The sequence below is a fragment of the Helicoverpa zea genome, chromosome 1, assembly GCF_022581195.2.
Source record: "Helicoverpa zea isolate HzStark_Cry1AcR chromosome 1, ilHelZeax1.1, whole genome shotgun sequence".
Classification (NCBI taxonomy): Eukaryota; Metazoa; Arthropoda; class Insecta; order Lepidoptera; family Noctuidae; genus Helicoverpa; species Helicoverpa zea.
Genome location: NC_061452.1, coordinates 15,119,242 through 15,132,511, shown reverse-complemented (window position 1 = coordinate 15,132,511; position 13,270 = coordinate 15,119,242). Strand labels below are relative to the sequence as shown.

Below are 13,270 nucleotides of genomic sequence, written 5' to 3'. Positions count from 1 at the left end.
AAAGCAAATTAATTTAATTTCAATATAACGATTAGATCGTGATCATCGAGCTATTAACAAAATTCAAATAAACGTACATTATATACCTACCTACATACGAACAATATAATTACAATTTGTCCAACGGATATATTACCTTCATTATTTTAAACGATATTAATAATATATTTTGTGATGAAATATGTTATAGCGTAACCATTGCGGTTACAGTTAAATCGACGTTGTTATTCATGTTAACATCAAAGGATAGTTTCCCACGGATCAATCTATCAACTACCCATCTATTTTGTTACATATTCGGGAAAATGTTTATAATAATCCATCGTCAATATTACGATAATTTATTAATGATGCGTCGTCATTTGCACCATGAAAGTTGTTAAGCAAATCATTTGCAGACGATTCAATAGAACTTAACGGGAATGCTATTATTTTAAACGCAGATGTTCTTAAAAAGATACCGATCCTTAGATAGAGTAGTTTACGTAATAACAAGCAAATGGAACGAAGAACACGTTCGCAACTAGCCCGCACAAGTTTTATATTAAGTTAAACAGAGGCAAGTGCAACAGGTGACGATATTGTACCACCAGTATATTTCTTACTGCTCAACACGCAACGCTTCTTAAGTTTCCAATTCTAAACTTTTAACTAGATTAGTCACGACAATCCAGAGATTGGCTGTTTATGTGCACGTGAGGTTACAAATCAATTCCTGCGAAGTTCGATACAGACGTATGTCTAATAACACTATAAAATATTGAAAGTTTAGAGTTGAACTGATGATGGAGACAAGAGAAAGTTGAATTAACTCCGCAACAGTATGTTTTACCATGTTTGGGCTTACATTATTCGTAACTTTCCTTTTATGTGGATATTGACTGACGGTGTGGTAGTTGGAAGACCACCGTATGGCTATACCGTAGAACCATAGCGGGTGCGGGAAAACAAATTGGTCAGCGATTAGGCGAACCGGGACACAGTATGATAGGAGCTAGGTAAGTAGTTGCAGACAGAAAAAGGACTTACATGTGCTTGATGGTGGAGGCGCACGTTGTTGCAGGCTTGTTGTCAATGAAATGAAAAAAAAACTACATACAGTAACTAAATAGATAGAATAAATATTGTTTATAAGCTTTATTTACGCTTATATTTAAAGTTTCAACCCTTTTAACAACCCCTTCATTCAGAAATCATGAGAATTTTTTTTTTTTTTGTATTTCTGAGTTTTAAAATCACATATTACGTATTTCTTGCGAATTTTTCACCCGTAATACTCCTCTTGGCTTAATAATCTTTAATTATTTGAAACTTTAAAACTTTAAATCGTCAAAAGAGCTGTGTCCGCCTCTAATGTGGAGGCCTCTACGTGACCACGACCGCTCTGCCAAGAGCGAATTGACAGAGAAGAAGAATTTGAAACTAGCTTTCCGCCCGCGGTTTCACCCGCGTTCCGAGATAACTGCTTCCCGCAGCCGGATGGTGACAAAAATCTTATGTCCTTCTCCTGGCTCTAAACTACCTCTCCGCCAATTTTCAGCTCAATCGGTTCAGCCGTTCTTGAGTTATAAGTGGAGTAACAAACACGACTTTCTTTTATATGTATATATAGATAAATCTTATAAACATTCTTCAAACTACTTGTGCAAAACTGACGAAAAACATATTAAAAAAAGGTCTTTAAGTAGGATACTAGTCCCTTTAACGAGGGGTTTTCAATAATTATTTAGCACCAATTGGTGTACGTTCCTGAGTGAAGAGAAGAAACATTGCAGAGCAATGCCATTCAACGCCGGAGAATCTTAACACCCCGATACAGAAAATGCCCTCTCCAGTACAACGCCATCTAGTGCAGTTTTTGGAACCAACCTTGCTCAATAATTCCTAGTGAACAGAAATGATGTATACGCCTCTATTACGCGTCTAATAGAGCTAAAAAGGATAATAATAATAGAATCAAGGAATGACTAAGACACATCGTTTTAATGTTTGAAGCAGGCTACGCCTAAGTTTTACTTTATCGCATATAAAATATGTGTCAAATTAAGAATTATTCCGCAGAATGATTGGGATTTACAATTCTTAAATTAGGCGTTAAAAGGAATGAGTTTAGCTGGGATCCTTTACTTTAATTTGTTAATTTGTTCTTTTTCTTTAATTGTCTTGCAACATGTGAGCGAATACATAATAAGATGCCAAGTCATTTTAAAGTATTAAATATAAGATTATTGAAGATTGCATTATATAAATGGTTAAATTAATAAAAAAAAAAAAAATGGTTAAATTAATTTAAAAGAATGTATGGCATTAATATTATAAATGTTAATGCCTTAAATAGTTTAGTTCAGTTTACCTAAAATTTTTGCGTGCTAAGGTATGCTAAGTTAAGTGCTTATGTTCATCTTAGCTAAACAGGCTTGTACCTACTATATTCTTATTGAACACCTTTGTATACCATTTTTAATGCAAATAAACGATTATTTATTATTATTATTTTATTTATAAGCAGCAATATCGATCTCAATGCATCGATTTTCTTTATGGGATTCATTATAAGAAGTAAGGTGTAGTTCAACGGCTAAGCCGTCACATACAAAGTTGCCATCGAATTTTGCCTCTTGGTTACTTATATTAGTTTGTACGTACTAAAGCGTAGTGTACACTGTCAACAGGAGCGCGTTACCGAACGGCACGCTGTGGCTGGGCGCGTTCTCCGCGGCGCAGTACCGCAGCGACGTGCACGCGGCGGTGTACCGCTGCCGCGCCGCCAGCGCCGCCGGCACCATACTGTCGCGAGACATGCGCCTTGAGGCGGGTGAGTGTGCACATAGCCTTATGTTATACCAACTGATTTAGCAAAAAAATATTAAGAGTAGCACGGAACATAGTTGAGTTAAATGTTTCTCAGCACTTATAAAAAGATTGCTTATTATGTTTAGATGCGGTTGCGTATACAGAAATAGTGAAGACCGCAAACGCGTCGTATTCACACAGTATGACGATCAGGACTTCTGACAAGCGTTGACAAAAGATTATAATGCCACTAGGAAAAGGAGGTTTTATACGAACATGTTACAAAAATTAGGGGTAATAGAATGGATGCAATAAGGGATAAAAATAGCTTCAGTTTTATTATGTAGGTGGTAGTAATTAGAAAGTGTCCATCCATGTCCAAATGATTGACGTTGAAAGGCTGTAAAAATTAATGGCTTGCCATAAAACATACTCTGGACCATACAACGCGTATACAGCACGTTGTTTATAGCATATAAATATAAAATAAGAGGGTGTCGTAAATCATAAGCCGTCATAGAACGCGTAACGCAGCGACGCATAGCTGCACTGCGACGGAATAATGCTCTGTTGACAAGTGAATTCATCAATTGTTACTGTACGTATATTCGACAATAAAATGATAGAGTATTTAGGTATCATGTTTGATGAGAAGTGAAAAGAAGAAGAGGCAAAGTGCATATGCCCAGATTCAGACAACTTTCTTGCTTGAATTCAACCAATCCTTCCTTATTATGCTATGTTAACGTCTTGTAGTCGATGTAAAATAATTAAATCTAGATATAACAGAAGAATTAATGTGTTTCTAGTTTGGCACATAACAGACCATGACCTAAATTCATAACAAAATATTATGACTAGGCTTCATTTTTATTCCATATATTTTGTAGGTGTGAGTGAAAAACCGCTTGAAAAAGCCAGAATTCGTGTTTCGCGTCCAAACTATGTATCAGCGAACAATTGAATCGACAAATAGAAATGCCGGTGAAACGAGATAAATCAAGCGCGGTTTTTTCGTTTTTGGTGAAATTTCAGGACGAAGTTAGATTTTGCCTTCGGTTCCACCCGGATCCCGAAGAAACTACCCCGCTTACATTGGTAAGACGTGTAAACGCCATCATGATCCAGGCTCCTGCAAAAGGTTTATTAGTGAATGTAAAAGTATATATACAAACAATTTAACAATAACATTTAGCAGGTTTAAGCCCAGTTAGACTAGCAGGCCGTTCGCAACAAATCATGCAGCTATGCTTAGAGACATGTAGGTCGCTTGCGGTCAGCCGCACGGATGCTATGCGATACATTGCCTATGTTTTATTCAATGCTGCGTTTTTTGCTCCCTTTGTTTGAGGTCACAACTTTCTTTGTTAGTGAAAGTAAAATGTGCAGTTGAAACACAGTTTAGTTAGTTTTGAATGTTTTTATTCTGTCGACAAGGAGAGCGTCTTAGTGATGGAAGCCGTAGTCTCATATGAGAAGTACTAGAAGCGTTATACACCTATGTGACACTCTATAACTTCATCAGAATGTGAGGTCAGCTTTAAAGTGTTTTCAATTTCCCAACATAAGAAAACTCCAGTATAGAACAACTTGTGTTAATCCTATAAAATAGCGTCTCTTGCCGTCACCGCGCGTCACTCCACAACGCGTGTAATCTGACGCCAAGCGCGCCGAACGCTCCGCGAAATCTCACCGCACAGATTATGCGGCAGACGTGACACGACTCAACTCGATCTATACCTACGTAATTTCACTCAATTCCAACTTGATGACTTCATACATGCATAATTTAAATCTGTTTTGGCAAATCTGGATTGCTAGTATTTATTGACTGATACATAAAGGCTGCTTTACTATTTCTTGGCATATCATATTTATCATTTCCTTTACTATGCTTTCTCTAAGGAGTGTTTCAAATATATTTTTTCTCTGTCAAAAATAAAAATTCTACAAAAAATAAATAATAGTTTAAAAAAAAACTAAAAAACACGCTTTTTATAGAAAAACGAACTAAAAATTAGTAAATAAATTTTAATGGATTTAAATTAAGAAAACAGTGTTAAAAATTTCAATGAATATAAATTAATAATAGTGTGAATACAAAAAAAAATGTTTAAAAAAAGCGTGGGGTGCATGGTGTCAATAGTTCTAAATATTTTATTGACAGATATGAGTACAGTGATTTTCATTTCGATAATCTACAAAGTTTGAACGAAATCTGGCCGTTTAAAGTGGGTCAAAATCGCGCCCAAAGAAGTCGGTTACAAACCTACAAACATACAAACATACAAACATACAGGTGAAGCTAATAAAAAGCGTGTAAAAATAGGCACCATTAATCTGTTTAGTCTACGTCACGATGCCATCATGACGTCACCCTTTATTCCATTAGCGGGGTTTTTCTGGCAATAAGCACTTAAGCAAGTTTAGAGCCACATCGCCGGTAAATTGCGTTGCTCCTGAAAAACTTTATTGTTTAATTTCCGACAGGGATCAAGGTTCCACAGAGGAAGTTGAAAATTCTTGATAGAATAGAGATACCCGGTGATTTAATGAAATAGGGCTGACAAAAATGAGAAATGGTGGTGTTATTTTTCATCTATAATAATCAAACATAAAATACACATAAAGGACTAAACTTAATTCTTTCAACGACAATGTAGTGTAAATAATATATAAGTAGAAATCGTTATAAGAATGCTGAATAAGTGAAGTCGATAGCAAAGCGTACTATAAGATGTTCTAATGTATTCAGGACGTGTTGCTCAACGCTATCCCAGTTGTTTTGTTCAACATTACATTGCCGGTTATACAGCTCAACGATTATAGATGCCGATGAAAAAAACACCAGTGGACTCCGTAATGGAATTTAATATTTACTAGGAGTTTGGTTGCTGGTTGTATGTTAATCTGTTAATGTAAGCTACGCATATTGATTGAAAAATGTTGTCAAAACGCCATTAAGCGTTACTGTTAAACTATAATTCAATTTCTAAACTTAAACGCGACTTAAATCGCCATTTTATAACGTCATAAGGAAAATAGAACCATCGAAAACACACAAAACTATAGAAGCCATTACACCCGCCCCATCGCTTTACGAACGACTATAGCGCATATAAGCGTCCCATGAGATTCCCTATAAAAAGTCGACACAATTCCCGAAGTATTATCGAATCAGCACCCTTCAATTTATATATTTGATTACGTGCACTAAACGGCTAAGACCTTCCTTTGTCGCGTAGAAAAACACGTAGCGACGTGACTTGTATGTTTATATTCAATCTAACGGCTGAAGGGACCGCGTGGAATGTGAAACGAAGTCGCGACATCGGGGGCGCTCGGAGACGCCGAGCGATTCCTGCAGCCATCGCAACTTTGTCCGACTTGTGGCTTGTTCGCGATATGACGCGCAACTTTGTTCCCAACACGATAGACAACGCTTTTCTTAAGTTTAGCTACAAAAGCCGGACGCGGAGCGCGCTTTAATAACTAAGAGTATAATTTCCACGTATTTTCAACCTAGTACTTTAAAATCGTGTGTAAATAGAAACAGCTAGCTTTTTACTCAGAATTTAAAACTCCACAAAGACCACCTTTTTTCTCAAGAACATTACCATCAAACATTTGAGCTAAGAGCCAGTGCCTACAAACGATCTCAAACACTGGCCTATATCACTTATCACTGAAATAAGAGCTTTACCGCTAGCTAATACGGTTTTAATTCCGCTGTAAATTGCAGCCCTTGACCTCTAGTATTGACATGGTAAAGTCGGGATCAATCTCTCTGCCTTCGGAATGCAAATACAATTCTTTATGGAGGAGGTCTGGAGGGCCGCCGTAAACCTCCGAGATTGAGGTCTGTGCCCCTCAATATCCCCGCTTTGTGCAAGGCGCGAAAAAGGTCCGTTAATGGAATAAGGCCCGCGAAATACGGACGGTGCTTGAAAGTCCAATTTTCGTCGGGATTTTTTTGATGTTAAGGTATAGGAATTAGGCGGGATCGAGATTTGGGTCAGCAGTCGATTTTTTGTTGATGGGATGGAGATAATGGCTTATGTTGGTAAGCGGATAGATCCTAACTCGTATGGCGGAAAATTTACAAATGTTTTGTTAGTAAAATATTGCCACTTCTGAGATTTAAAGATTTGCTCAACATATTTTTTGAAACACAGAGCATTAACTTTGAACTGTTCATTGATCAACTAATATCGAGAAACAGCTATAAACTACTACAGTCATTCATCACACTCAATCACTAATCAGTGTAGTAAATCCATCAGCTATTAACCATTACTTGCGCACAATACGGCCGGCCGCGCCGGTACACAATCTCCATCGTCAGCTTTCTCGCAACACTTATCGGCCGCTCTTGTATCAGCCGATTTGCCACTCGCGGTATCTCGACGACCACTCGACGGCTCTTTTTGCTCCGCGAACAATGCCCGGCCACTATAGCGATACGGTGTAAGCCCCGCTTTACGCCAACCAGCGGAGATTGAACGCTGTTTTGTCGTGTGTGCCGATTTCACTGCCGGATTTCTTTTCAGTATATTGAATATTTAGCAAAAATCTTAATTTAAACGCGATAGCAGCTTGAATTACGTTTTATTGCTAACCTTATTTATATAAGTTCGTCTGAACTAAAGCAGTTCTTTCAAGCAAACCTCTGAGCTTGGAGATACCGTAACGAATATTTAATTAATTTTAATTACCTCAGCAACCTAAAGGTATTTGAAAGCAAGCAAAAGCTTTATATTAAACATCTATTACAGAAGAGAGCAAACGAAAACCTGAATGCTATTCAAATTAATATCTAAGAAACGAATGTAATGAACAATCTTTGAATCGTTTGAGAACAATTTTATTGACACTACTGAAATGATATCCGAATAATGGTTTAGTAAATCAAAGCGCTCTATACTTGGGACTTTATTGAAATTACACAAAACATAATCCCGCTTTATAACTGGGACTAAACAAATGAAGTTGAGCATTTTCCAAAAGTCCTTCTGCTGGGAGTGGAATTAATGGCCCTCCAGCTGCTGTTCAGTAAAAAGGGCTTTTGTTCCGTGGCCTGAAGGGTGCGCGCACTAAGCAACTGTCACGTAAGGGCTGAGGGCTGATGTGCGCCCTGTCTAGCTGTGTGTAGCTGTGTGTGTGGCGGAGTCACGCTGCGGGGAGGAGTCATTTCGAGATTGTATGAGAGTAAGGATTTAATGAGACTGCCCTAGTTTTACGAGTATGAGGCAATGTGTGAATCGTAATTGTGAAACCTATCTATTTGATGAAGATACTGTTTATTTCTTAAAAGTGAAATAGCAAAACTTGAGAACCTCGTTCACTTCAATCAATGGCTGCAAACACTTCATAGAAACCCAGTGAAATAAATTATTTAAGCTAGTATAGTTTATACGATAAGCTGTTACAGCGAACACCACTCTCGACAGAGGAATGCTGATCACATTTTGATATCGTTCACATAAAGCAGCTGCAATGGTTAGCAATGTTGTGTTTGTAGTTGTAGTCTGCGAGGAAAATAGATATACATATATGATGATAAACGAAGTATGTACCTATGTACTTAGGTAAAATATCTGGTAGCCATATACCTGGTAGCAAACAAATTATTAAACGCAAAAGTTTGTTATGACTGAAACGAAAATGCCAAATACAGTTCACAAAAGTAATACATGTATTCATAATACAATTTATTATTCCGCGAAGTTCCATCCAAAGGTCAGGTAATAAACAATTCCGAAACAGCCATTACCAAGTTATTGTTACGAGAAAAAAGCATCTGTAAACCAGTCCTAACTCACTGACCGCACATTTCAACTTCGTATTGAACTTAACCAAATTTATTCTTCACTGAAAAAAATGTGATTAGAATGTTAAGTGGAGTTTTTGTAACATTTCCTCGAGAAAAGTTAATTAGTCGGAAAGTCGACGGTCCGCTGTAATGCCCCGCCAGATGTTCCTTATTGCCGCTCGCTTTACATACATTACGATGTCCGCCGAGTTTTGAGGTGAAACCTACTATTGTCTGTATAGCACCTTATTTCGGCTTTTGTAGTTATGATTATAGTATTTGTATGCAGCTACGCGTCGCCATGTCGTAAAAATATGAGGAAACCTTTTGGGATTTCGTTTGTATAGTGTTTGAATATGTATGAGGCAGTTATGGTTCTCTGATCGTTGTGCGGGGGACAATACTATTATATACAAATGAGGACTTAAACTATTTCCAATTCTGAATGTTTTTGTAATCGACGCGACGTAGCCTGATTTGAAAATAAGATATCTTCTATAGCAGTTCAAACTTTATATTACTTATTTAAATTCGATTGCAGTAAGATAATTTATAACTTAGTTACTTAGCCGACCATTATCAAGAATTGTTCAACTTGTGCCGAGCAATATTCCGTAGTTATTTGTTCGCGCATTATCCACAAATAGCTAAGCGTTTTATAATAGAACTTTTATCGTTAGCAACCTTAATGGCCCCGTATCGTAATGGAGTACCCGCGGTAAGTGAGGGGGGGACTGCGCTATAAACGTTTACAAACCCATAAGATTATAGGGGCGAGGCATGGAGATATGCATAGCTTTCATATTACGGAAATAACTTTATAACGTATAGTACATGTCATGTACGTACTCTCGTTGTAAGTTTAGACACGTTTTCTAATAGCCGTAATATGTTTTGTTAAGACATCTTATAATCCCGGCTCACATAACGCCTCGAAATAAAACATGTACAAGTAAACGCCTTCACCGCGCTAGCGTCTCTCCGCCCACCACAATTTCAATTTCCTTCAGCCCTATTGTTTTCCCGAAACAGAACCCAATAAATATTATGAATAATTAAAAAAAGCGTTGCTCCTTTGCAGGAAGAAAACTGGTCTTATAAAATCTATTTATTTCTTATACAAAAATTAATCGAGTTTGTTTATGGAGTAAATCCTCGGAGAACGGCAGAAAACACGTTTTTAATTTACAAACAACTAGGCGGCTTTGATGTCGCACAAAAAGAAATTAATTAAAGAAACCGATTTCACAAGCGCCCATTCAGGAAATGAAGTATTGAATTTTTATCCGGTAAGAATAAATCGCGAAGAGCCGATTACAGAAAATTCCAATTTCAAATCTGTTCGTTTTTTTCTGGCGGCATTTCAATGTTTATTCAAACTCGGTTAGAAAAAGATTAACACTCGTTTCCACAATTCGTAATCCAATCAATTGATGGGTCCTTGTAGCAAAAGATTCCTTGCTCATTTCACGGATAAAAGTCGTTTTGAAGCATCTGTTTTCGTAAGAAATAATTCCGTCTTCACCCTTTTCCTTTATCCATAAAAGTCATAGTACTTTGACTGGCCCGAGATAAAAATGTGCACGCGATCAGAAAAGGTATTTTTAAGTCGTAAGCTTTTATGTCTATAATTGTGATGTTTGTATATCATAGCCATATATCTACAAATACAATTTTTATGGAGAAAAAATTCAACTAAGTACTGTTTGTTGCCCAAAGGTCCCGAAATTACTTTTTATATAGTCATCGAAAATAGAATATGCATCTTATTTTAAAATTATCCTAAACATCAATTAATTTTATCAAACGATAAATCACATTAAAGGTGGATATAATACACCAACATATTCTAATAACATCATTCAGCAGTCCATACATCAAGTTTATAACGCACCTTAATACAGAACAGACAATTTAAATTGTATCTTCCACCACTGTATGTAGATACAGTTCGTAACGACCGCCCAGAGATCTACCTCGTAAAACGAAACAGCTGGAGTTCCACCGCAGCGATAATTGGCTGCGCGATACAGTATCATACTCATTTGCTTGACAGACTAATGCTTCAGTTAAGCAACATTTTGTTTGCAAGCATCGGCGGCGAGGGAAATCACAGTCCGGTGGATGTTTATTATTCAAGGCGGACTCGCCGCGGATTTCATTACCGCCGGATCTCCCGCGAGTGGGCCGTGACATCTTATTATTTTTGACTGACTGCTTTGTTTATGCGGCCTTAATTGGGCATGTGAAGGATGATGCAGGATTAAGGGAAATGTTGACACAGTGTCCTCTTTATCTGATAACTATTTTTTGCACTTAACTCAAGTATTTTAATTTTAATAATCTCAGTAACTTTTACAGATAAGAATGCATTGCTCGAGGCAAAATTTCTAATGTTAAAGAAAAGATGAATATATACCTATTTAAATGTTTACATGAAAAAACCTATAGATAACAGTAAATCAAAGCCAAACAACAAACAAATGCCTTTTCAGCAAACAAGAAATTGTAGAAACAATATAAATAATTGTCTGTCACATCTCTTGGCACCCACGGCGTGAGGAGGGTAATTCCTTGGATCCTCCACTAATGTGCTACCTGATTGCTGTCACCTCACCCACGCATTACTTGCTTCTGTTTCAATTTGGAGTTTTAATTAATTTCATGGTTTCCGCACTGCTGACGACGAATTGGGGTAAGCTGATTATAGCCTGACTGACAGACGGTGAGACAATGTCTTATCTGTTTCCTTGAGTTGTTGCCAGTTTGATGCTGCTGCGATTTCGAATCTTGTAAACAATGTATTTATTTTATTTATTTTTTTTAAATACTTCTTGCACAAATAGTACAATGGCGGACTTAACGCCTTAGGCGTTCTCTACCAGTCTACCTTTGGGTGGCGGAGAGAAAGCGTTGGTAGGTGCAAACAAATCCGAAAAACTAGTATGAAACATAAACCTCCATATATTACAATACACAATTAAATTAATAATAATATATATGTATATATATAACTATATAAATATGTACACTACATATAATACTAATAACATATCAAGAAAATGCTACATAATATACTTTTTTGTTATTTTTACTTATAACGTCAGATCAGGTCATTTGATGATCAGGATTACCTTAATACTTAAATGTTTCAGAATGTGTATCATAAACTTGTGGGAAATTAGTACTACGTGCCGTACTTTAAAATCAGATACCTACCTAAAATATTGGTAAGATAGCCACAACCAAACGTAACTAACATCTGTATGATGACTGAAGTCAGGACAGACAGCAAAACAGAATTCCCGGCGCGCCGCCTCACCTCCAGTCTCCATAATTGGATTAGTATGGAACCGCCGGAGCAATCCGATTACACACAGTTACAGATTTTTCTAATACCACTTCAAAGCAAACGTTAACACTTCTTTATACCTTTTCTAACAGTAAACGAAAATCTATAAGTTCAAGAGAAATATAGACGCAAAAAAATATTCCAACAGCTTAATATGTCTGTCTGTTCATAAAGTAAGATTGATGCTGAGAAAACTATTTTTATTACTTACATAATCGTATTAGCGATACTTTTTGCTAAAGAGTTTGATATTAGGTACACACAGTAATAGTACTTCTATAGTACTTTATTATTTGTTTTGCTATGTGAATGGTCGACGAGTTTTTATTTGACTGTCAGTGGCATGTGTGTATGTGTTTCAATATAACCGCCTCTGTTACATAAAGAATATTTTAAAGTCGAACGATAAGTCGTGAAGATTCTAATATTGCTGGATCCGATAATATGGAATTTAGTGTTATTTACGAGAAATCATAAGAAATAGTAAATACGTTTTTATCATTTCATTTTGGTGAGAAACAACTCCGTCAGTTATCAGGTGAGAGCCATCTGTCTTGTTTCCCGCAACGAGGCTAAACTTTCTTGTTGATACGTGACTAATATTCCTGCTCTCCAAACAGATATAAATATTTATTTTCAGGGTTTAGGACCTCTGTCAGCTACTAGAACTATTATATTTATTCTTGTAAAACCAAGTGGTATTTCTTTTGTTACATCAATTTATTTTTTTGACTAATGTTTGTAAGAATGTAGGTACAGTTTATTTATAAATTATATCACACAAGTAAATGTGTTTAATCTATTGAAAAATATTACTTCGTCTCAGGCAATTCACAAAATAAAACATTGGATACGAATGGTGTGTTTGAAACTGACAATGTGTTAAATAACATTACATATCGTTTAAAAGAATATTTTACTAGTCTTTTTGCTGAAACTTTTTCATCAAAATGAGAATTTTATTTTCAGAGAAACTTTTTTTCTTTTTTCGTCGTGAACATGTTTTTTTTAAAGATAGTACAGACATCATCATCATCCTCTGAGCCTTTTTCCCAATTATGTTGGGGTCGGCTTCCAGTCCAACCGGATTCAGCTGGGTACCAGTGCTTTACAAGAAGCGACTGCCTATCTGACCTCCTCAACCCAATTACCCGGGCAACCCAATACCCCTTGGTTAGACTGGTGTCAGACTTACTGGCTTCTGACTACCCGTAACGACTGCCTAGGATGTTCAGTGACAGCCGGGACCTACAGTTTAACGTGCCATCCGAATCACAGTCAATGGTGTCTAACATATACTTAGAAAGTACATA

General features: G+C 36.7%; 1 protein-coding gene across 1 annotated transcript in view; it reads left to right on the top strand.

Annotated features, from left to right (window-relative positions):
- Positions 1–13,270, top strand: part of LOC124629657 (Down syndrome cell adhesion molecule-like protein Dscam2) — a 114,953-nt gene that overhangs the window by 71,974 nt on the left and 29,709 nt on the right. The window contains exon 3 of the mRNA XM_047163170.1: positions 2,673–2,815. Within this exon, the coding sequence (XP_047019126.1) occupies positions 2,673–2,815 (143 nt within the window). The remainder of the gene's footprint in view (positions 1–2,672; positions 2,816–13,270) is intronic.